Source organism: Chionomys nivalis, chromosome 15 (genome assembly GCF_950005125.1).
Source record: "Chionomys nivalis chromosome 15, mChiNiv1.1, whole genome shotgun sequence".
Classification (NCBI taxonomy): Eukaryota; Metazoa; Chordata; class Mammalia; order Rodentia; family Cricetidae; genus Chionomys; species Chionomys nivalis.
The window spans coordinates 24,738,574-24,764,314 of NC_080100.1; the positions used below are offsets into that span (position 1 = coordinate 24,738,574).

The 25,741-nt window shown below is 42.6% G+C and overlaps 1 protein-coding gene across 1 annotated transcript in view; it reads left to right on the plus strand.

Moving 5' to 3' along the window:
- The window catches only part of Egflam (EGF like, fibronectin type III and laminin G domains), a 165,288-nt gene that overhangs the window by 57,033 nt on the left and 82,514 nt on the right, over positions 1–25,741 (plus strand). Inside the window, exons 2-5 of the mRNA XM_057789568.1 lie at positions 11,155–11,264; positions 12,987–13,070; positions 23,265–23,382; positions 24,297–24,429. Of these exons, the coding sequence (XP_057645551.1) occupies positions 11,155–11,264; positions 12,987–13,070; positions 23,265–23,382; positions 24,297–24,429 (445 nt within the window). The remainder of the gene's footprint in view (positions 1–11,154; positions 11,265–12,986; positions 13,071–23,264; positions 23,383–24,296; positions 24,430–25,741) is intronic.

The window sequence follows — 25,741 nt, forward strand, 5'->3', positions numbered from 1 at the left end:
TAGAGGTCCTTCTCATATTTTCTCAGGTTTTACGTGGATATAATCGACCATGTTGGAGCACCAATTTGTTGTAAAAGAAACATAGATAGAAGGACCTCCCGCATCACCCTGACATTAGTTTGTAGACATCTTTGATAAGATACTTTGGAGCTGTGCAAACAAACTGTTTTTCTTGGCCTCTTCATAGCACCTTCACCTTGGATTAGACTGTAGTAATGACCTCTGATATTCTAATGGAAATATTTGATCTGTAATGGCTCTGCCTGTGGGTATAATAGTCCCCAAGGATGCTTGTTCAGTAGTAATCCAGAGACATTCTAGAAAAGGCAGTTTTCTATAGATAGAGGCCACCTTCTCTTGAAGCCATCAGAAGGTGAAGGCTGGTTATGGGTCACAGACTTATGAAATCCTAAATCCCTCCAAAGGCTTCTTTCATGACTGTGGCTATGGGCAAACACATGGAACACACCACTTTGGCTTTTCCCTGTACTCTCAATGCCTTCTTTGGAGAGGTGGACCTTGTTAAGAGTTCAATTCTCAGAACTAAATGGCAAAAAGGAAGAACCAACTCTTACAACACACACACACACACACACACAGAGAGAGAGAGAGAGAGAGAGAGAGAGAGAGAGAGAGAGAGAGAGAGAGAAAACTAATGTAATAAAGCTGAGCTCTAGGTCTTTAGACTGAGAAGGAAGGACATTGAACCATAACCCAACCTCAGCAAGTTGCTAGCATAGGACAGTCTCCAACCTCAACTGTGATGATATTTCTGGGGGTTGAAAGAGGCTCCATGTGTCTCTACAGTGGGCTATGGTACTGTGGCATCTGGGAGGGTGTTTTTAGGTCTGTGGTTAATTTAGGGGTGTGAGCATAGATTTTCTATGCTCACATGAGTGACTGGTTAGGGTCCTAGTTGCAGCACAAAGGAAACAGGGATTTATTCAGTTGCTTGCTTAGTCTACCATGTCTACTTTGTGCTAGAACCCAGTAGGAAGTACACAGGATTAAAGAAGGCTAGAGAGGGTCCCAAATGTCCCTGTCCTCATGAAGCTTACAATGGAGATTCCATCTGGAATAGAAGAGAGAAGGGGACTTGACAGTGTGCCCTGGTGTTCTGGCTGTGGTAAATGGGAGGAAATACAAAAGGTGTAAGTGAGGGCCCTAGCCTGTAATATTGGTTTGTGAGCCACTGAGGAAAATAATCTCCAAATTTTAAGTAAGTTTGTAATTTTGTGTTGGGACACAGTCATAATTATCCTTGGGTGAGTTTGGCCCATTGACCATAGGTTGAAATTAATAGCCAGCAAAGCTTCTATGCTGCCATCTTGTCCAAATGTCATTGGCAGGGTTCATGGTCTGTACTTCTCTGCCCTCCCCAGTTGGTACATGAATTTAGAGTTGTAGGGAAGAATGGGCATGCTGCTTATAAGCATTTATGTGTATCTGTGTAATGTGTGTGCTTGTGGGCATGTGTGTGTGCGTGTGTGTGTGCACGTGCACCTGTGTGTATGTGTGCATGCATGTGTGTGTGCATGTGTATGGTGATAGGTATGCATGGTAGAGATGTCCAACCTTCTTGTTTGCTTTTTTAGACAATGTGAGAAGCTAGCTCGAGCCCCACTCCCGTTCCTGTTTGGAGGGCATGCACATGCACACGTACCCATGGATGCTTCAGTCCATATCCTAACCTGTCAACCCACACTCCAGAACGATGGCCTAAATCCTGGTGTTAGACTTTGTAATGGTGGACTTCAAGGGGAAGCCTGGATTTGGCAGGAATGGACTGCCTCACAAACAGGCCCATAGGGTTCTGCAAGACAAGACCTCTTGCCAAGTGGTATCTGGGCATTGCCCAAATCCTGGCATGAGTAGAACAACCACGGTTCTATGCATTAAAGCCATATGCTTCTGCTTCCTTGCAGGCATTAGCTTGGAAACACCTTCTGTGGGGGGATCTCATCACATCCTTACAATGCTACTGTGGTAAGGGAGTAACAACAATAGGGCATGCTTCAAAAGACACAAATGCAGGTTTGCTATTTTTAGTTAGCCAGGCACTTTTCACTGCATCCGTGGCTATTAACATGGTTTGCTTCATGAAAATCAAATGACTGGAGAGCTGGCCATGCATTTCTGTCACAGACTATATTTTGGTTTGCATTTTGAAATGTTTTTATGAATTGTATTGCAAAACTAATTGAATCAGTAAGTTAAAGTACTTTGCAAAATAAAATTACCAAAAGAAATTGATCTCATTATTTGGAAGTTTCCAATGCAAAAGAAAAAAAAAAAAAAGAAATCCTAATACAGTGTGTGTGTTTCTGTGTGTTTGTGTGTGTCAGTGTTTGTGTGTGTGTTTACCTTCCAGAGAAGGAGTCTCAGAAATACAGGTCCTCCCTGCAAAGAAGAGGCTTTTATTTCGTTATCTCTTTGGAGATGCAGCTCTCAGCTTGCAAGAACACAGCTTTAGGGCTGTGTTCATGGCACGCTTGATTAGTGGATGGTGCTCGCTTATACCAGTTCCTCAGCACTACTTTTCTATACGCGATAATTTCATCATCCATAACCATCATTGTTGAGATGGAAATATTTTTTGTTTAACTGCTTGGATCTTGTTTGTCCCACATGTGAGTGGCTCATCGTGGGAGGGCTTTTAACTTGGCGGGAGTACCGGTGTTATGTCCTCACTGTAACAGATAAGCTCTCAGCCTAATTGAGATCAAACTCTTGCTGCTTCTTAAACTAAAAGAAGGTGGAAAAGGCCGGGCGGTGGTGGTGCACGCCTTTAATCCCAGCACTCGGGAGGCAGAGGCAGGCGGATCTCTGTGAGTTCGAGACCAGCCTGGTCTACAAGAGCTAGTTCCAGGACAGGCTCCAAAACCACAGAGAAACCCTGTCTTGAAAAACCAAAAAAAAAAAAAAAAAAAAAAGAAGGTGGAAAAGGCTGTCATCATTTAACCTATTCCACAGGGATGAAAATCCTTACAATGGGGATAGCAAAGAGGTGGCTGTAGCAGTGCTGCTCACATCACAGGGTTGAAGGGAGCTTGCATAAAAAGAGGTTGATGGGGACGGTGCAACTTTGTTCTGGAAGTCATGGCAAGAGTGATGGGAAGTCCCAGGGGCATAGGTGGTACTCTAGCTGAAGAGAAACATGGCAAAGCCAGGCGCCACACTTGACATCTGGTCCTATTTTACTGGGGCCCAGAGGACTGTTTCTGGGGTACAAGGGGCTGGGCTAGAGGAGGCCAATAGGAAGCCACGGAATATACATAAAAGGGATGAGTGGAGAGGAGTGGGAGCTGAACGGGGGAGGGGGGGGCAAAAGAACCATAAATCGCATGGAATCACACAGAGTGAGGCAGGAGAGATGGGGTGGGAAGAATACTCAGACTTTATTTCTCATGGTACCTCTTTCTGTCTCTTTGGTAAGATCTTACATCCCTAGACCACACAACTCCCTTTCTTCACCCAAAAAAGTAGAAATAATACCCGCCTCAACCCAGGAAAGGTGCGAGATGAATTAACGTCCAGCAGACATGGTGGGTTGTGCAGAGGTCTGAGCTACAAGTCTCTTTGATGCTCGAGCAAATGCTTGCAGGCTGAGGGGAAGAACACTGGCCAGAAGGGTAAAGGGAGCTGAATATAGCAACAAAGAGACTTTGGAAACCACAGACATGGGCAAGTGGCATTAGATCTAGAAAATATGATTTCTGGCCAGCCATGAGGGGCAAATGGGAGTTGACTATGTTTTCAGTACTTTAAATTTTCCCAAAGATTTTAAATCTCTTTTGCTCACTCTTGTCTCTCCCTTTCTTTCAACCTCTCTCCTTTTAAATGAATGTTTGCATGGCATGATACTGAGTCTTTGCCTGAGTAGCTGTATCTGTCCCTTTACTGATGGACAATTTAGCTGTTTCCAATAAAAAGTAGATTAAAGAAATAATCAACAATTGTATGAAACACAGACCCGCACGAGAAGAGCAGAATAGTCACTGTCTCTGGGAGGGAGAATGAAAGGGGGCAGCAATGAAACATGAAGTTTTATCTGCATTTGTTTAGCCTTTATTTTTAAAGAAATCTGAAAAATAAAATGGTAATAAGTAGTAATAATTTCAGTGTTATATAGATGCTGGTTGTTTGGAGAAAGAGAAAAATGTCTCCATTTTTATCCATGTATTTTTATTTTATATGTGGGCCTATGTGTGTATCTGTGTACTACATGTATGAAGGTGCCCACGGAGGCCAGAAGAGGCATCAGGTCTCCTGCAGCTGGAGTTATGGGATGTTGTGAGATGCCCCATGTAGATGTTCGGAACCAAACCTTGGTCTTCTGCAAGGACAACAAGCGCTCTTAACTACAGAGTTATCTCCCAAGTCTCAGAGAAAATACAGTACAGTCAGATGTATGGAGCATTGACTCACCAATTCCTAGTTCATAACTTTCATGGGGATGTGAAACCACCGCCCTGTGAGTGAGACCTGCTGCTCTATCCCTGAACCCAGTGACACCTAACCAAGTTATCCTCCGTGCCTTCACCCCTTGTCACCTTCTGTGAACCCCTATGTTGACAGCCCTCCCTTGGGATTAGGAGTCCAAGGAGGCAGGCACATTTGTGAACCTCACTCCTGAGAACTTCCTTAGTGAATCTAGAGCCAAGTAGGAAAGATCATGCAAACTTCTGTCTACTTATAGCCAGCCACTGAATAACAAGAAGCAAGGACAGCAAGTATCCCTGTCCTTTGCAGCCAGCCACTCCCTGATAGAGGTTCAGTCACAGTCAGTAGGCAATTCCCTGTGACATTTTTATGCCCCTGGCCGTCTCCTTCCTGGTTATCTTGAGCTGGCTGTGATGGTTGTCATGAGGCATGAGAACTTGAGATGATGTAGGTCTATTGTCTTTTGTTGTTGAGAGTTAATCTGCATTATTAACTGCAGACTATATGTAGCCCTACTGTTAAGTCGAAGCAGGTAGACTGCAGACATGAGGCAGCTCTATGTGCTCTAACTGGCTGGTGCACACTTAGCGCTACCTCAGAGATTTTCTCTGTAACCCAGGGTCTCGGCTTGACTCCTAACCCCACAGTTCTGACCTTTGAATGCAAAAATGAATTTCTTTACAATGTGAGGAACCAATATGACGACATTGTGTAAAGCTTGTCAAACAGAAGAAAATAGGAAAATAATAGTTTTTAATCTCATCTGCTTAAATGTCACAATCAATCTTTTTCTCTTGTAGTCAAATTATTTTTCAAACAAATTCATCATAAGTACTATGGTCATCTGGGCACATTTCTTAAATTTTACACTATATTATTTTAAAATACAGTGTAAAAATATGTAGTCTAAAATTTACACTATATATCACAGGCATGAACAAGGAAGAAGCCCTGTCTTATTCTCTCCATATGCGTTCAGATGGACATAAATTCAGGCTTATAGAGGCGTTCCCAAGGTAGTAGAGAGAATCCCTTCATAACTTGATCCTGTTTCCCCTCAAGCTAACTCCTCCATAGCTGTGGTACACTTTTGTCAAATCTCATTTAGCAAAAGCATAATTCCATCAAGGAAGCCACAGACTTTATCTGGATTTACGAGTTTCTCACTAACGTCTTTTTTCCGTTTGGAAAGCCAGTCCAAGGTGGCACATGTGTTTGATGCAATCCCATGCACGTGTTTGTCCACAATCCATCTGGACAATGTCATCTAGCTGTGTCCTGTTTCTGCCATGTAGATCCTTACTTACGGGGTCTCTGTACCTTGAGGGGTGCTATGTAAAGCATTTTGCTGGGGAGGCCATCTCTTGTTTTAAGACTCTCCCCCTCAGACAGGCTCATTACACTTCAAGGAACCAAAAGACAGGACAGAGTCACGGCTGTGAGCACCACTGGTGTTGCCAAACGGTCTCCCACCATGCCCGTGTGCTCATTTGCACTGCCATACCTGATTACTGGGGGGCAGCACATGCTCACACTGCTGTCGGCCGTCCTTGCTCTCACTTAAACACCTTTGCTCATTTTAATAGACAGAGCCAACATTTCCGTTCTTAAAAATCATTTCTTTCATAACTCACAAATTTGAATATTTCCCTGTGAGTGTTTACCGGCTATACTTCTTGTTTGAGTTTTCTCTTCATATCTTATTTATTAAGGTTTCAATATGTTTTTTCATCAATATTTATGAGTTTTCATAATAAAGATGTCCCATGGCCTGCCATTTAGCAGCAATTACTTACCCCTCAATATCCTGGTCTGAACTTTCCTTTTGTAATTTTTGAAATGCATCATGAAAGTTTCATGATTGAGAATCAGCTAGTTTTCTTTTGATTTATTTTTTTAAGCTTCTTTGAAGCTTAGAAATTTCCTCTACCAAAAATTAAATATGATTTGGAAATCCAAGTACGTTCTATAGTTTGATTTCCCAGGTGTCACAGGTTCTTCAGGAATATTTTCGGTATTTGGTCTGGGTGTCTGACCTGGTTGCCTTTCATGCACATTCCTACCTCCATAGGCGGCACGAAAAGGTCATTTTGGGAGACATACATTGTGTTTTCTCTGTGGCCCTAAGCAGGTTCCCTGTAGCCAGCCTGATTCCTTCCTCCCCTCACTCCCATGCATGCTCAGCTGTTATCCCAGACTGGCGGGTATGTGCTGGAGACATTCTTCCTGTGACTGTAGGAGAAAGTAAATGTTGCTTTTTCTGTCTAGGACACCTACCTTCTTTCACTCCCATTTTGTCTGCCTCGTTCTTAAAACCCAGGCAGAACCTGGCATGTGTTTGCTGTGTGAAACAAAATTGCTACATGTTCCCCAACAGTTAGGGTCCCTAAACCCAACTGCAATGTTTTGTTAACTTGTTTGTGGGCTCACATCTTTTTATCCTTCCTATGACCTCACTGGCTGACCCAGTCCCTTGTACGTTTAGGAGGCTCAATTTATATTTGTTAGATCTGTTGAAAGAACAGAGGAATGAGTGAGAAGGACAAGGAAATATGAGTCATACCAATGCCCAGCAATATTTGATGTAAATTCTATCCAGAGTATACGACAGTGAAAAGGACATATTGCTGGAATTTATGTTTTTATGATACCAAGATGGGTGCTGTGGCTTGACATTTTCCCAGTCCGTTTCACTTTCTGTATAGGAGCTGTTACTGTAACACAAAGGCTTGGAAACAAACAAATGAAATCATACACACATACACACACACACACACACCTCCTCTGAAGTCGGCATTCTGGGTATAAACTAAGTTCTACCAATCAAACATGCTCTCGGAAGACACAGAGAACAAGAAAGGGCCAGAGGCCACTTTCCTGCTGCTGTTTTTGCAGCCAGGCCAGGTCACTAGAATATGTAAACTCGTCATTCCAGTGTCCTTTACTCTCTTGGATGGAGAAGCAGCTGTGATACCAGTACTGGCAGTGGGAGAGTAAAGGCTTCTTGCTTCTGAATCTCTGCTGTAGAGTAGAATTCTGGCCTCATTCCTTTCCCCTCTCTTTCTTTCTACTATCTATCTATCTATCTATCTATCTATCTATCTATCTATCTATCTATCTATCTATCTATCATCTATCTATCCATCCTTCTATTGATCTATCTATTGCCCATCTATCTTCATCATTTTCTACCTATCATAACAGTTGATGGAAACTACTATACTCCAATACTCTGGTCTTCGACCAATTTCAATAACTTTTATTCTTGAAAATTTTAGGGTGTTTTCTAATTTATGAACTGAACCATTACAGACATACAAGAAATATGATGACTGACTCCCTTTTCCTAACTAAGCAAGCATGCTTTCTCAGTCAGTTTTAACTTTTCCAAGTGCATAGCAAGAAGTCCTATTCCTATGAATACAGATGTAACTATTCTGTTGGTTATTTTAATATTTCCTGAAGGAACTGTTAAACCATTTTTGCTATCATTGTCCTCATTTCCGGGCACCTTTTAGGTTGTGTAAGCATAGATCTTTTAACTCAGCAGTGAATTTGGTCTGTAGTGGCAATTATACAGTTAGACCCAATAATAAAATTATAGTAAGAAAATATGGTTGATTTAATGGTTAAGATCTTATCAAAACTTCTTATAAAACAATGAGAAAAAATAACTCAATTTAAAAAATTAAATACACAAAGAAAAATCTCCAAAAAGTATAAAATATTTAACTTAAAAATTAATTTTACAAAGGTTTGTTTTGTTTTGTTTTTTGTTGTTATTTTATGAGACAGGGCCTCACTATGTAATTCCAGTTGTCTTGGAACTCATTCCATTGACTCGTCTGTCTTTGAACTCACAGACTGGCCGGCTTCTCTCTCCTTAGTGCTGGGATTAAGGTCGTGGGCCATCGTGCCCAATCCATCACTCAGGTTTTAGAACCTGGGCTGCCACTTTGTGATCTTGCATTTCCCTTGCATATTCAAGGCTCTGGGATTGATCACAGACCTGCCAAAGAGGTGAAGAAAGCCTCAAGTTTTCCATAGAAGTGTAATATTTACAACAACATTGAGAAGATAAGTTCCTGAATGTAGGTATTGCTGCCTCCTGGCCTCCTAGTTCCTGCTAAGTGAAACAAGGTTCGATCAGTTAGCCCATCTAAAAACATTGAGTTCTGTTATTGGAAACATCCGTAAAGCAATTAACTACTTAAGAAAGAATGAGAATAACAAGGTGACAGATGTCTAAAGACATTTAAAAAACCTGTATGTAATATTGAATTAACAGTATTATACATGAGATTAACTGAGCAATTTCCTCAGTTTTTCAAAACTATTAATATAACTCAAGTAAAAAAAAAAGCCTTAGTTAAGAGGGGGAGATAAGAACATTGGTGAACAGCCCAAGAAGTAAGAAATGGCCCATTTAAATGGACACATTAGATTTCTGTGAGTTGCAAATATCTAACTGATAAGCTACAGAATTCTAAGCAGTAGTTAAAAGAAAAATAACATCTGGACACACTCGAAAAATAAAATTAAAAAAAAATTAAGACGGGGTCTCGCTCTGTAGCCTTGATTGATCTGGAACTAGCTCTGTAGACCAGGCTGGTCTTGAACTCACAGAGATCCACCTGCCTCTCCTTTCTGGGTGCTGGCATTAAAGGTGTGCCCCACCATAGTCAGTAAGGAGTCAGACTTTAGAACATTCGTTCACTTGAGGGATGTTGGCTGAGCTCTGATTATTTCCTACTCTGTGTGCTGAATAGGAAAGAACTGGTTTCTGCCCTCATGGAATGTTATTTAAAATGCTCAATTATGGGAAATAAAGTGCCTAATGGTAATGGAATGAAAAATACTGCTTATTATGGAACAAGTATGGTATGAGAGTATTTATAGTCATTAAAAATAATGATTTTAATGACAGTAAATTAAGTAAAATGTAATATAAAATTATGAATGTATAAATACATAATCACTAAATTATAAACAAAATGATACATAGCTAAAATTATATGTATCATGTACATATAGAATAATTTTTTTCAATTGCATATGACCAATGAGGTCTACTAAAATGCTAGCCAGACTTATTTCTGAATGATGGAATTGTGTACATGTGTGTGTTTTCTAAATTTTGACAACTTTTATATGTAGTTTTAGAAGTATAAAATATCTTATTTATGGTCATAAAATTGTTTAAGAAAAATAGCACCCTAGATTCTTTTTCTGTTGCCATAGTAAACACATGGCAAATGCAACTTAGAGGAGAAAGGGTTTATTTAGGTTATAGTTCCAGGTTACATTCCATTATTGCAGGTAAGTCAGGGCAAGGGTAAATCCATTATTGCAGGCAAGTCATATCGCATTCACAGTTCAAAAACAGAGGGTTTTAAATGTATGCATGCTTTTGCTCACTTACTCTTTCCACTCTTCAACATTTATCTGTCTGTCTGTCTGTCTCTCCATCTGTCCGTCTATCTATCTATTTAGATGTATATGAGTGTTTGTCTGCATGAATAAATGTGCACCACATGCTCGCAGTATTCCTTGAAGCCAGAGAGGGTGTTGAATCCCCATTAACTGGAGTTACAGGTAATTGTGAACTGCTATTTGGGTGCCAATAACTGAACCCAGGTCCTCTGTCCGAGCAGAGTGCTCCTGTGCACTCTTGCCATCTCTCTAGCCATCTTTTACTCTACTCCTACATGGTTCAGGATCCAAACTCAGGGAGTAGTGCTACTCATAGAGAATGAACCTTCACACTTCAATTAACATCATTAAGATAATGAATGATAAACATGCACACAGGTCAACCCGGTCTAGACAATCCTTCATTGAGACTCTCGGGTGATTCTAGATTGTGTTAAGATGATAATTAAAACTGACCTTTACAGAACATATTTTCAAAGCAACCCATAAGTGTAGACAGAAGTTTCTGTCCTGCCCAGTCCTGCACCTGTTCAGTCCTAAAGAAACACACAGAGGCTTATATTGACTATAAACTGCTTGGCTCATTGACTCAGACTTACTATTAACTACCTCTTACAACTTAAATCAACCCATAATTCATATATGTGTTTAACCACATGATTTGTTATCTTTTCTCAGTAAAGCATTCTCATCTTGCTTCTTCTCCATCTAGCTGATGCCTACCTCTCTGCCTTTCTTCTTCCTAGAATTTGCTTAGTCTAGTCTCCCTGCCTATACGTCCTGCCTGGCTATTGGCCAATCAGTGTTTTATTAAACTAATATGAATGGCAAACCTTTACAGTTTACAAGAGTATTATCCCACAGCACATAAGACTATATCAGCTATATAAGCAGATACATGTATGTAACATGCACACACAACAAATTGTTATAAGTAGATTAAAAACTGACCATCTTATTAAACCCTTTTCAGAGTCTCAAGGGAAAGCCATAGAGTTTGGCCCATCCCACTAAGAACTGTAAATATCACTTTGCTGATCTCTAATGACCTCAAGTTATAGGATGGATCAAAGTTATCAGGCCACTTTATCTGCAGTGGGTTGGGAGTCAGGAGTCTAATTCTAGAGAGATTGTCTGAGACAGATGTGGTATATCGGACGGTGTTTCATTTCCCTGAACTGTGATCTTTGTCTGTCAGTACACACTCAAATCTTGTATAAACAACACTGAAGATGGGCTACAGGGAGCTTCTAACACCATCTCTTTCGTCTGGGGCAGGCAAGGTGGAGCCTCCTGCTGAGATCAAGCTGGGAATCTTGAACTGCACAGCTTTCACCATCCAGTGGAAAAAACCAAAGTTTTCTGGCAGTGACATCATTGGGTACACGGTGAGTACAGGAGCAAGGTGGATTCTGCTGTGTGTGTGTTTGTATGTGTGTGTGTGTGTGCGCGTGTGTGTGTGTGTGGAGAGAGAGAGAGAGAGCCCATTTTCACTATGTTTGTACCTTCTGAACAGGTTGCATATCCCTTATCTGCTTGGGACCAGAAATATTTTACACTGGTGACTTTTTTTCAGACAGATTTCAGAGGATCTGCTTAATATATACTTACATATCTTGAGGCTAGGATCCAAAGCTAAAGTCCCAATCTAATGATAGTTTATATGTACCTTATACACATATAGCAGGAGACAATTTTATATAATTTTAGTGCATCTAAGTTTTCACTCATCACATGAAATCAGGTGTGAAATTTTACTTTGTTATGTTTTGGTGTCATGTCAGCACTCCAAATGCTTCAGGTTATGAAGCAATCCAGAGTTTGGTTTCTGTATTATAAATATTCACCCTGTTTGTGGCCCCTTACATAGACCCTCTTGTGTTAATAGCTGTGTCACTCCCCTCTGTGAGCTGGTACCACCATTCACACACTGGGACCTTTCCTGTCTTTGCTATTTAGCAAATGAAAACAAAGCAAGTAGAACGCAAAGTTTCTGCTGCCAATCGCATGCCATCAAATTTCGACAGTAATGCAGAAGCAGAGAAGCAGAGGACATCATAGGGAGTCAGGATGAGGCTCCGAGTTAAAGGGGCACACAGGTGAAGCCGGGGAGTGATCAGCCACTGTGGCTTTTCCACCAAAGACTACAAACTAGGTTGGACTACTACAGTCCCCCAAACGTTTTTCTCTGAAGAGTGATTTTAGAGATGGGGTGGCTCTAGAAATCAGGACATTTCAGGCTTCTAAAATCTTTGTGACACCAGGAGAGCTGGCCATCTCAAGCCCAGGAAGCCCTGCCCCTGGGGTTGAGCATTTCCTCTGGGATGGAGAGAAAGTGGCTTATTTCACTTGAGTTCCACCACCCCCTACTGTCTTTGTTGCACTGAAGAAGAGAGACTGTTGTTCACGGTCCAAACCTTCTGGTCTTCTTAAAGTGGCAATCTATTCTTGAGACTGTCTAAGCAATAAAACACCGTGACCAAATGCAACTTGAGGAAGAAAGGGTTTATTCCATCTTGCAACTTTCAGGTCACCCTCCATCACTGAGGGAAATCAGGGTGGGGACTCAGCCGGGCAGAACCTGGAGATGGAAACTGAAGTAGAGATCATGGAAGAGTGCTACTTACTGGCTTGCTCAACCTGCTTTCTTCCAGTAGCCATAACCACCACCCTGAGTGAACCGGGCCCACCCACAGCGATTGTCAAAGAAGAGAATGCACAGGCTTGCCCAGGGGTCAATCTTGCAGGGGTATTTTCTCAATGGAGGTTCACTTTGCTGAAATTACTGCTGTCTTTTGTCAAGTTGACATAAAATGAGCAAAGACAAGGACTCATCTACAAGCATGGGAAATGAGTGCCGCATGAAGGTTATATTTTGGGGGAAGAGGGATGAGCTGAGTCCAACTCTACCCATCCTTCCTCACTGTAGGAGTCTTTCTCCATGCCTGAGCAAGCTTATGACCCTTCCAGAAACTACCCTTTATTCCCAAAAACTTAGTACTTATGGGGCAAGGGGACATACCTCAATACCCCCACATTTCTGTTTATGCACCTTTGATCTTAGGGAAATGTTATCTCTATTCTCACCAGGGTTTCTCCTTCTTTTCAAGGTGTTTGTCTCCGAGGTTGGTTCAGACAAGTCCCTCCAAGAGCGGTCACATAATATATCTGTTAGCCAGGATACCTTCATCATTGTGAGTATTCCATGTAGTCATTGGGGTGTTTGGGGCCTTAGGGAAATGCAAATAGATTTCTGGATTGCTGCATATACTTCCAAATATAATAACAAAGGTTTCTGTTGACATTCTCAAGTGTTTCCTGTGTGCACTGCTTCAGTGGCATGGTATCTCTTTTCCAGAAAGGCAGGCATTTGAGGAAGGGGTCCATCCCAGACAAACTCCATTTCTTCCCTCAGTGAAATCAGCCACCCAACTGCCCCTCACAACCCTCCACTATTCTTTTCTTCCTAACATTCAAGGCTGACATTTTTGTAATCTCAATAAAACTTTACAAATAAACATGGCACATCTGTGTGTTCCCAACTGGCTGGAGACATGATGCAGAAGAAAATGAGATGTAATTTGAAATGTATATTCACATGGTGGGTTGTTTATTTTATTTTTTCAGCCCCGCACCATATGTTGGCTCCTCCTGTTTCCTGTCAGGATCTCTCAGGGTGAACTTTTTTGCTTTTGACTTTTTCTGGTTCGTTTCCTGTTTGCTTCTTAATCTGAAGGCTGGCGCTTCAGAACAGCTCCATAAAGCAGGACACCGGCTCTGACAAAACAACACTGTCATGATGGTGGTGGTGGCACTGTCTGTCACTGCCATTTAATAAGTGCCTGCTGAGTTCAGCACAGCCCGGAACCTATTTGTCATCTTCGATAAGCCGCTATTACTTATTAAGTGTCTGTCACCGCCGAGCACCGTCCCTCCTGCTTTATGTTTGTTTTTCTGTTTAATCTTCACAACTCTTCCATGACCTCATTCTGATGACAGGAATGCTGAAACAGAAAGATGAAGTAACTCCCCCGAATCATATATTAGGAAGAGCCAGCATCTCCGCACACCTTGGGCGGAGGTCTAAGCCACAGACCTGACTTGTCTTTACACAAGCTCTCACGGCCTCTACGGACTAGCTATGCATTTCACCTTGCTTGCCTCTCCCTGTCAGCTTTCAACCTGAAACTCGTCAGCCTCTGAAGCCCTCAGCCTCAGTCTATAGTTCTCTCTGTCCTAAGTTGAAAGATTCTAAAGTTCTGCCTAATTCTGTCAGTTTCTAGTTCCAGCATCTTGCTGGTGTAACAACTGGCATAGTGGCTTCTATATGTCCACCACAAGGTAACATGCAGTCCCTGTTTGGGGACAGCATTCCTGTGAGTTAGCTTCATTTAGGAAATCATCTGGAACTTTCCATAAACCCATTGATCCAGCCAAAGAGTGGGCTTTTTCCCTTGCTGCATCTCCACATCCTCCTATCACGCAAGGCTCACAGTTCTGCCTAAAAAACATGGTCAAGGTACTGACCACATGAACCTTTGAAACCAAGAGTCTGCTGGGCACAGGGGACCCGGGCTGTGCCTGCGACTCAGTGAGACCAAGTTAAGGCAGATGTAAACAAGAAGACCATGAGGTGAAGCACAGGGCTTCCAGGCCTGCCCCTCCCGTTTGCAGGTAGACTGTTGGCCAAAGCGACTTTGTCTAAGTTTTGTGTCCCATGAAAGGAATGCAATAATCGGACTGCAGTGAGAGCAAGCGAACTCTGTCTTAAAATCTCAAGACGATGTTAGATGCCGTGCCCAATGCTCTGATGTTGACTGTACACCCCCTGTTATTTACATCCAGGCATTAGGGTGTTCTGTCAATTTCTAATATTCCAGCATCTTGTGATGTAACAACTGGTATAATGGCTTTGGTATGTCCACTGCAAGATAACATCCAGTTGCTGTTTGGGGATAGCATTCAGTCTTAGAAAAATCCAGTCCATCCTAATGGCATGTAATTCCAGCTACATAGGAGGCTGAGGCAGAAGAATGTCGGTTTAAGGACTGTCGGGGAAACACTGTAAGTTACTTATTAAGGCCATCTCTCAAAAAGAAAGGAGAAAGAACAAAAATGGAAAACGTAAAAGGAAAAAAAAAAGGTGGAGGTAAGAACTCAATGATAAAGCATGGGAGAGGCCCAGCATTCAAACCCCAATATACAAAACAAAACAAAAAGAAACAAAACTTATATTTACCCTGATAAAGCAGTTAGAGAACAGTATAAGATCAAATGCCATTGACCTGATATTTAAAAGACAGGATTTAAAAGGGAAAGATGAATATTGACACAAGAAGTCAAGAGATAAAACTTGGGGTTGAAATTCGAAACAGAACTTTCTAAAAAGTTGGATTCAAAAGAATACCCTTCAAGTGGGAGGAACTGGTTTGGACCTTAAGGATGGGCATGTGTGTGTGTGCACACATGGTCAGGTGCCTGTATGTTTGGTGTGGGTGAGGACGCTTGTCCAGTACACGGTACTCGAGTGGAATTAGAGACTCTGTGGAAACACAGTAAGCCGAGAGGACAGCATAAGAAGGCTTGCAGGATGGCTCTCCACGAGCTCAGATTCCTGGGCTGCCGCAAACCAACTGGGCAATCTTTCTGAGTCTCAGTCTCCCGCAAATAAAATAAAGGATTCTAATTCTCTTCTTGGCCTCAGATAGTACGTATGGTTCCCAAGCGGTGTGTCAGACAGCCCCAGAGGTCTTCAGCAGCTGTAACGTTTTAAAACGTTAGGGCTGGCAAGAAGGCTTGATGGGTGAAAAGAAGTTCCTGCACAACCTGGTGGCTCAAGTTTGTTTCCCCAAACACGTGGAGGTGGAAAGAGAGAGCTAATCTCACAAAGCTGCCTTCCGTCCTTCGTGCATGTACCATGGCATGTATGTCGCCACATATATATCATCCATACACACACACACACACACACACACACACACAATCATAGTCTTTCAAGGAAAACACTAACATCTCTGTGAATCAATGTTAAGAAGGAGTTTGGATATAACTCCTTAGTAAATGGGCTGTGGTGTGTTTCTTTTGTTCCAGAGATGGTACAAAATGTTTCTGAGAAATTATGTGTGCCTGAACGGGGGGGTATTTGGGACCTCTGTGCTTTATCAACCTATAGCATGTAGGCGTGGTGAGAGCTAAATGAGGCCATGGTTGAAGCGCTCTCAGCACCTGCCGCACAGAATGAGACCTAGGAAGTGTTCAGTATAGTTCACATGGCAAAGAAAGGAGTGGATTTGCCTCTGCCACACCTGTGGGCGGAGGCCAGAGCCCTGTGGGTTGCCTTTAGCCCTGCAAATTTTCTCTTCCTCTTTAGTTCTCTTCTGCTTTCCCTTCTTCCTCTTTCTTCAGGGACCTTGATTATCAGGCAATTTTTATGTCTTCTGGAGATTGAAGCCCAACCACAGCCCAGGATCAGGGAAAAGGAGTTCTCTTTACCAACTTGTTGAATTCTCTACATCCCGTCGTCTTTCATAAGGCCCACTGTTGATAACTAATCCCAGGGTTAGCAAGTGGGGTTGTGACCATCTAAGAAGGGCGTTAGCGTCTTTGTCCCTGGGGTGTCATCTCACGCTCACACGGCAAAGAAAGGCTAGAGGACTGAAGTCATTTGAACTGTGCTCTAAGATTACAGGAAGCTGATGGAAAAGGAGAAAATATTTAAACCTGTGAACAGCATATTGGGGAAGCCCCCCCCAGCCCCAAACCTCTCTCATCCTTACTTTAACTTCCCTAGAGTATCCTTATAGTAACACAGGCCCCATCATCATCAAGAAAATTGACTTGATTTTCAAGCTTGAATTCCAAGTAGGGAACTAGGTTGACACATGGTTAGTCAGATTTAAACGATACATTAAAAGGGGAGAAACAAAGCAACAGATAATTTGACCGATGTAACCTGGATGGTAATGTGGAATCCTTAGAGATTGCTTGATAGAAGCTTCTAGAAGCTTCTGATTTGGTTAGCCTTTTGTGTCCACTCTAGAAAGATGACTTGCAGCTCCACTTGGGAAAACAAAATAATGAAATCAAGCGATGAAAACTCGATAATATTTTTGAGAATTAGAGCCAGAAAATAATGGTTAGACTGGTGAATTTTTTACATTCTGATCATGTATCATCAGTTAAGTGTTTGAGCACACACCACTATATGTATATTTATGTATTTATAAATTATACATGTAGGACTGTACTAATATATTATGTACATTATAAAATCCCACAGAATCTTAACAGAAGAGATAAAACAGAAATAGGAAGGGTCTAGTTTCTTCTGCTTAGTAGTTTGTGTTGCTTACCTAGAGGCTCGGGGCAATTCTTTGGACTCTACTGGTCTGCCTGAGAGAGAACATTGATTCTGTTCAGGTCATATCTAAAGTTAGAGAGAGAAAACTTAGGTATTATAGGGTTTGTTTCTAGTTCCCACTCTCCCAGATGAGCAGATGTGACCTTCAGCAAGGTCACTGAGCTCATCAGAATCTCTGTGACAGCACATTGATAGATGCACCATGCTTCCTGACTGCAGCTACATTGGTCAATAGAGAGCATGTCGAAAAATGCCTGTGCACCTTAGAGGGAAAACACCAAGAGTATAAACTCTCTTCTAGTGCTCAGGAGAGATTCCACACCAGGGGGATTGTAGCCCCAGGTTCTCTTCCATCCCATTGATCATTTCCTTTTTTTTAAAGATTGTTTTTATCCACACATGGTCTCTCTGTCTCTCTTTCTCTCTTCCTCACTCTCTATCTCTGTCTCACTGTGTGTGCAGGTGTTAGATCCCTGGGGACTCATGATTGTGCAGGTGGCTTTGATGAGCTCTTTCTATCCTGCCTTCCACCCCACTGCCCTGCCAGCCTTTTGTTCCCTCATCCCCATGGTCTAAAGTTGCTAACTGCAACATTAAGGGATTCTATTATGAATGAGGAGTGAATGATATGAAGAGCGAGAGTCCTAAGATCAAATTGTAAATGGAGGGAGTCTTAGGACCCTGAAGGGCATTGAACTTTGGACAACCAGAGCCTAACCTTGGATATTAATATGCTATGTCTGGCAAAGGAGATTGGAAAGACTAAGTGATAGAATGTTTTATAATGGAAGTTAGAGTCACTGTTGCTTGGGATAGTGGTGTGGTTATTGATCTAGTTTCAGAATCTGTAACATGTGGATCATAGCACTGACCTCTCAAAGCTATTGGATGGGTTGAAGAATGCAGTAGTGCACCAAGATTGTACAAATTCCAAAATACTGCATAAAAATATTGGGCTAAACCAGTCATAAGACGCAAGTGTGATGCTGTGGAGTCCACGAAGAGGGCAAGAGTCTCAGGGAAGAGATATCTTAGTTCACTTACTCGAACTTTCTCCCTTAGCTCAGTGAAATAAATGGCCTGCCTTTTAAAATCTCCTACACATGTGTGCTGGTGGGCACATATTCATTGACGGATGGTCTTGGTGTTGTATAGACAAAGGATGCAACTTTAGGAAGTGATTTTCTTTTTTTGCATTCCAGAAAAGAACAGACAAATAAGAATCAGGGTTGTCTTGCAGCACCCAACTTTGCCAAAAATCACACAAAGAAGTGGAAAGGGAGGTAGGGAGGCTGCTGGGTTTACTCTGGCTTCTCCCAGAAAGCATTTTCAGTAGAAATGAAATGTAAGAGAGAGGAACATCTCGGCTTGTTTTCAGACTTTGACAAAGCAACAGAACAGAGAAAAACCTTTTTTATTTAAAGAACAACATATTCAACATTTTCTCCAGTTCCATGAAAGGCTAGAGTAGCAATTACAGGATATCCAAGGATAGGCATAGAAAGATTTGTAGAATTGTCTGGTATTTTACTAATAATGCCACAAAATTCTGAGAAATTCTGTTTGGGAGGAGAAGTGTCAGCAGAAGAAATGACAGTAAATCACCGACTCCAGTTCTTTCTTCACGGCCCCAACTTCTCAGTACTCGACCTCTAACAATTAGCCCATCTGGTTAGCATGAAACAGTCGACCTCTGTCTCTCCCTATCTGAGGGTAGCATTCTCTACCATGTCTAATGAGCAGTTTGAGTCCTTGCTAATACATATATGCCACTTCAACAAATAGAATTTTTCTTGGTTTTTATTTCTGATACACTCACATTTCTGATCTATGAACATTCATGTTCATAGTTAAATAGTAATCTAAATTTCAGTGTTTGTATTTATTATTGAAATAATAATAATAAATAAATAATAATAAGTAAATAAATAATAAGCATCACAGAATATTTTCAGTATAGATACGATTCCATTAGAACTCGGGTTTTAGAGTCATAGTGAGGCGGGCTTGGATCAGTACTTTATCACTTACTAGTATATGTTCCGAGAAAATTGAATTAAATAAGCGTACATGCTCAAAGACAAACACAAAGAACAAATAAAACATCCACCAATGGTAATTAATGATAGTGAGATTTGGTATCAACTCCTAGCAAAATCAAGAACAATCTATGAAATGATATAATTTTACTCCATTTTCATATACTGTGGGGACTTCCAGGAGAAAAAGTTCCTACAGCAAAAGCCCGTAGAGGATTCACGTGGTGTGAAAGTATTTCTGCTCAGTGGGACAAGCCTGGAGTGTCAGTTGGGAGAAGAGCAAAAGCTAGGTTTTGGACCCACACACTCACTCTAGACTCTGTACCTTTCAACTTGACCTAAACCCTGGGATAGAAGGTAGAGGTAGGATTCCAGGAAGCAGAGCAGGAGGGGCACTATGGACACTGGCCTTGTGTTCAGCAGAAATCCTCTGTGAAGGTGTGTGTAGGACAGAGAGAGAAGGAGCAAAGGGAAAGACTAGAAACAGACATCTTCTGGACTGCCGTAGCAGTGGCCCGGACAAGGAGCCAAGGGAATCTGAGATAGAAACGGAAGAATGGGGTCAGATCTGAGGACACACATGGTTGTGGGCAAAGGACACTCAGCCATGACTTTGAAGTTGTTGACTGCAGAGCCCAGAGCATGGTTGCTCTCTTAACTTGTTTTGTGCTGCTAGAACAGAGCATCATGGGTTATTTATGAAGAGGAGAAATTTATTTGGCTCATGTTTCTGAGTGCTGGGTGTCCAGGAGCACCACCGTCACACTGCTCAGCATCCGGTGAGGGCCTCCTGCGGCCTCGTCCCATTGTGGAAGGTGAAGGAGCCCAAAAACGTGCCAGAGTGAGAGGGGCCAGCTTGCCTTAATTTATACTTCTCAATATTTATGTTTTTATTTTTGTTTGTTTTTTGAGATAGAGTAGCTGTAGCCCAGGTTGACCTCAAACAAACTACTTATGTACCTTGACTTTCTGAGCTTCCTGCTCTCACTATCAAAAGCCAGTTCCTTCAATAACCAGTCTCTTCTTGCAATCACTAGACAACTCCCACAGTATGTAATGGAATTAATCCATTCCTGAGGACTCTGTCCTCATGATCTAATCGCATAGGATGTGGTCCAATCTCTAGCACTGCTGTATTGAGGATTCAGGTCTATTTTAGTTGGTGAACATGAACTTGAGGAGGATACGTTCAAGCCATGGAAGGTACTATTGATCATGATGGAGGGGTCAGTAGTTGAAGCTCTTGTCCTGATGAGGTAATCTACTATGCTGGGACATCTTGGCTCTTGATTTCTTTCTTTCATTTCCCCCCAACTTCACTTATTCATTCATCAGAAACCCCACATGAGCACTAGGAGTGTGTCTGGCAATCATGTGCAAAGCTCTGTGATACCAGGAGAATAGGAAGTTCAATCCCGTCCTTAACCGGGTGGGGAGAAGGTGACAAATGACAGGCAGTTACAATACAAGGTGAGCAATGTTAAAATTGAGGCCCACCAAGGACACCAAAGAAGCCTAGAGGAGGGGCATCTAACCAGACTGAGGGACGGGGTAGAGAAATGAGGTAATGTCTCAGTTGAGTCATGAAAGATGGGCAGGGTGAGCCAGGCAAGAGTAGTGAGAAGGACATTTCATGGAGAGGAGCAGCAGGTTCAAAGGCCCAGAGGCAAGGAATTGAATGGCATAAGTGTGATCTCTGCCAAGTTGTTAGGTATGACCAGAATGTAGAATGCCAGGAGGGGCGATGGCATGGAGGATGTTAGGAGGATGAACGGGGGGAACACACATAGGTTGTGCTAAGGGGATTTTAAAATGTAAAGTGATAGGATCCGATTTGAGATTTAGGAAGGTAACTTTAGCTTAGCAGTATGGGTGTACGGTCAGTCATTGTGGTAGACAGCATCAGCCTATTGTCTTCATTGTGAGGGCTTAGATCTAAACGACTATTGGCATAAAAATAACATGACAGAGTCCAGTGGAATGAAGAAGGTGTCGTCAGCTACCCTGATCACTGACTGGGTGATGGAGAGGGAGGAGGACGGAGATGTCACTGTCAAGTTGAAGCATCTAATGATATTGTGAATACAAATAGGATGTGTGTGGCCCCAGCTCTCAAGCAGTTCAACGGTTTACGACCTAGAGGAGCAGTAACAGTTCGCAGGGCAAGTTGGTTGTCCCTTGTTCAAATGCTTCGGATCAGAGATTCAGATTTAAAATATTTTTTGGACTCTCTCTCTTTCTGTTTGTGTGTGTGTGTGTGTGTGTGAGAGAGAGAGAGAGAGACAGAGACAGAGACAGAGAGAGACAGAGAGAGGGAGAGAGAGACAGAGAGAGAGACAGACAGACTGAGAGAGGGAGAGAGAGAGAGACAGAGAGAGGGAGAGAGAGAGACAGAGAGACAGAGACAGAGAGAGAGGAGAGAGAAGATTGAGATAGGACCCAATTGTAAACACAAATCACTCATGTCTCATCTTTTTCTAATCACACAGTTTGAAGATAATTTCAGACAATTTTCTTAGTTCACAAGTGGTTTTGTCTGTCTTGTCCCATGAAGTCAAATATATAGCTTTTGATTTTTGATGCCATGTTAGCGTTAGAAAAAAAAATCTTTGGTTTTTGTCATTTTGGATGAGAAATGTTCAAGCTATGTGTATATAAAGACCAAATTAGTGGCAAAATATTCAGTAGGTGTGATCACCAGGTTTAGGTGGTCCAGAAAGGTGTGAAGGAAAGAACTGGAACCCTGAAGTGAATGATGAACCTAAGTAATCAGAGGAGAGTCATCGCAGATCCTGGACAGTGGGTACCACAACCTGCTTCTTGAGCATGACCTCTGTCCCAACTATAGTATGGTACACATGCGATCCTAATGCTATGACTATGCAAGGCAGCTACAAGTCCATTGCTGAAGAAGCTGGGACTCAGGAAGTTGAGTAGGAATGGCACAGATAGATATGGGTGGGGAAATCAGGGTTCAGCCAGAACAGGTTGGCTCCCAGCTGGCACCTTCCCACAGCACTAACTACAGCTGCACCTCCCACTTAGCACTGTGGAGACACGCCTTGTCCTGGAGCCGAGGGAGCAAATCTTCAGTGGGCTTTCTACTCAGTGTTTCTGTGAGGAAGATCACACGTGCATCCATCATTAGTTTCAGCAGTTCTCAGGGAGCAGGCAGCATCAGCATCACTATTAGCATCATCTAGGAACTTGTCAAAACTGCAACAAATTCTTAGCCATTCCTCACGCAGTACTCCAGAATCAGGCACTCTGGGAATCAAGCCCATAATTTCCCTTTAGAAAGCTTTCCGGGTGATTCCATCCATAAAAAAAAAAAAAAAAAAAAAAAAAAAAAAAAAAAAAAAAAAAAATGAGAACCAACATTCCCAACCTTTATTCTATGGGCACAAATAAAAACTCAAGTTTGCCGTGTGGCTGGCCCCTCAAAATGGCAATCTGCAAATCATGCCAAAAAGCATCCCTGAGAAGTCCCTTTGTGAGCTGCAGCAGCCTGAGGGCAGCAGGTGCTGTTAAGCTCCGGTTCTGGGTGCCTGTGGATTCTAGTGAAGATTAACCCTCCAGACTTGAGAAATATGTTATGATGTTTGGCTTTGTGCAAATTTTGTAACTGGGTCAAAACCTAGATAGAGCAAACCGTCTTTGTCCCAAGCAAGTACCCAGAAATCCCAAGATAGAAACCTTACAGAAACGGTCCAGATCGGTGGTTCTGAACCTTCCTAACACTGCGACCCTTCAGTACAGTTCCTCATGTAGTGATGACCCCAACCATAAAACTATTGCGTCGCTACTTCATAACTGTAATGTTGATATTGTTACGAATAATCATGTAAATATCTGATATGCAGGGTATTTGATTTGTGACTCTGGGGAGGAGGAGGGTGCGTCTGACCCCAAAGGTTTAAAACCACTGGTCTAGAGTGTCCAAGCAGAACTCCTAATTTTTGGCACTTTTCTTGTTTGATTATTGACAGGAGGAAGTGATTGGAGATTTGAAGCCAGACACCACGTATCGATTGAGCATAGCTGCTTACAGCCAGACTGGCAAAGGGAAGGTTAGCTTTCCTCGGATTATGACCACTTTGTCTCAAGGTAAAATTAGGCTCAAATCAACTAATGATGGGAAAGGACCTCCATTTATTTATGCATTCACTCAGCAAACATCACGTGCCAGAGACTATCTTGGGCTCTGCGAGGCCAGTGGTGGCCACAGTAAGCATGTCTCTGGTCTCTCAGAACTCCGCAGGGTAAGGCAAGACACTGACTGATAAGCATATAGTAACAGACTGTTAAATAGCCCCACAGGCTGCAGGGACTTAGCACATAGGAATGCAGGAAGAACTCACTGAGACAATAAAAAATGAGTCTAACGGGTGGGTCGGAATCAAGACAATGAGGAAGGCGAGAGAGGGAGGGGAAAATCCAGCAACTGTTCATTCATGCGACACAGAGGTGGACACTGGATTACAGTGCTGGGTCCTCTGCAGCTACTGTTCACTCTGTGCTCTCTGGTGAGATGTGACGTTAATCAGTCTCCACCCTGTACTTCAGGAAGTGCTTAGAATGGTGGAAAAGCCCTCCAGGCCTAAACAGTAGTGTACATAAAACCTGAAGGTGTGGAGGTCTGGGCATGTGGACAGTAGCACGTACCAGGTGACGGGATCCTTTCCACACGTGAGGACACACGCCACCTGTCCTACCACTGGTCATCAGTACATACACAAAGCACACAGACAGAAGCGTTGCGAAATAAGTGGCAGTAACGATGGGTATTCAGTTTCCTTGGGGTTAAGTACCAATTATGACATGGAAGTAGATGAGCCATTGATAGGAGATGGGGTGTGGAAATGATTCTCAGGGGTACACATCGTGGGTCACAGAGACATCAGAGCCAACTGAACTGTTTGCCAGCCAGAGGTTCTGGGGGGAAAAGGTAATACCTCTTTTTGATGTACCCAACCTCTCCATCACCAGCCAAGTCTAGCTGTGTCTGTCGTCCTGTCTAGATTTCTGCCTGCCTCCTGAAGCACCCTATAAGCCACACGTCCTTGTGGTTTCTGATTCCGAGGTGGCTCTCTCTTGGAAACCCAGAGAAGATGAAGATGCCCCAATTCAGTCCTACACTGTGGAGTACATCAGGTAAGTCATAGGGCAAGTCACAGACCACAGCTGCACCACAGTTACTCCCTATGTGGTGTTAATCAGGGTGTGGGATCTTCACTGGACTTCAGCCAATGTGTGTTTAAGGTGGTCCAAAGTCATCGTGGACCATGATAGCCATTAGGCCAGCATTTATCACTGAATATTTTTGATGAGTAGTCATTGGTAACACCATCTCCTCCACTTCTTCTCTAGCCACGGTTCTGAGTTCTGAAAGTTCTTTCTGTACTGTTACCAATAAGCTGGCCAGCATTTCAGGCTTGAAACTTGCCCTTCCAACTCTAAAGTACTATATTTGTATTAAATATTTGATGGCTTTCCTCAGAAGGAGAGGGAAGAACTCTCTATATACAAGCACCATGCACTGTGCCTCCCAGATCCATATTTCCCTGGGGCAAGTTTCTGAGTTGGACTTCAGCTTTCTTCCCTTCTACCTACATCTTAAGTTCTTGTTCCTCAGTTTGATAAACTGTAGAAATTCATGTAGAACTCGTGATTGTCCATGCCTTTGTGCAGCTTGCTTTCTTTCTTTCAAGAAGAAAAGTTGAACAAAAGGAATACCCAATGCAAGGTCTTCAGCCTCAATTTGGGTCTCCATCTGACTCTGGGTAGAAGCTGAGTGAATGAAGTCGGTCTGCCCTACATTAAAGATGAGGGGCTCCTCTGAGGGCTCGATGTTGTGGATTCATAAAGAGCCTCGGCAGGACCTTGCTCCTCAGGCTTTCTGAACCCGAGCCAAAGGGTCCTATCAAGATTTGATGAGTTGTTTTTCTGTCCTGACCTCCCGGTTTATTCCTGGGCTGTGGGAAACAGACATTTATGTCTTCGGATCTTCTTTTCAGGCAGGACTTGCTGAATGAATTCCAAGTGGCAGAAGCAATAACGTATCAGCTTCTGTGACTAGAAAGTCCAGTGGCAAGGCTGAAGTCAGGGAGCACTAGATCCATGCCAGCTCAGCAGTCTGTGCCCATCCATCGCTCTCCTTCACAGACTGATTTTCCAGCAGACTTTCCCATATCCTTAAGTTTTGTGATCTTCAAGCTTAGCAAGAGAGTATGGACTTCTTCTTGGATCCAGAAGAATTTTGATATGTACCGTGACTAGCCAAGTCTCGGTCCTTTTCCATTTTCCTAGCTCATCACAGTAGCCAGAGTAGAGAGAATTTATGAACTAATCAAGCCCCAGTCATATTGGAAGGTCTGAAAGAACCATAGGTGTGTGGGGGGGGGGCAGTCAGACATGGAGTGTGTGGGCTGAATGTTCAAGAGTGGTCATCCTCAAAGGGAAACAA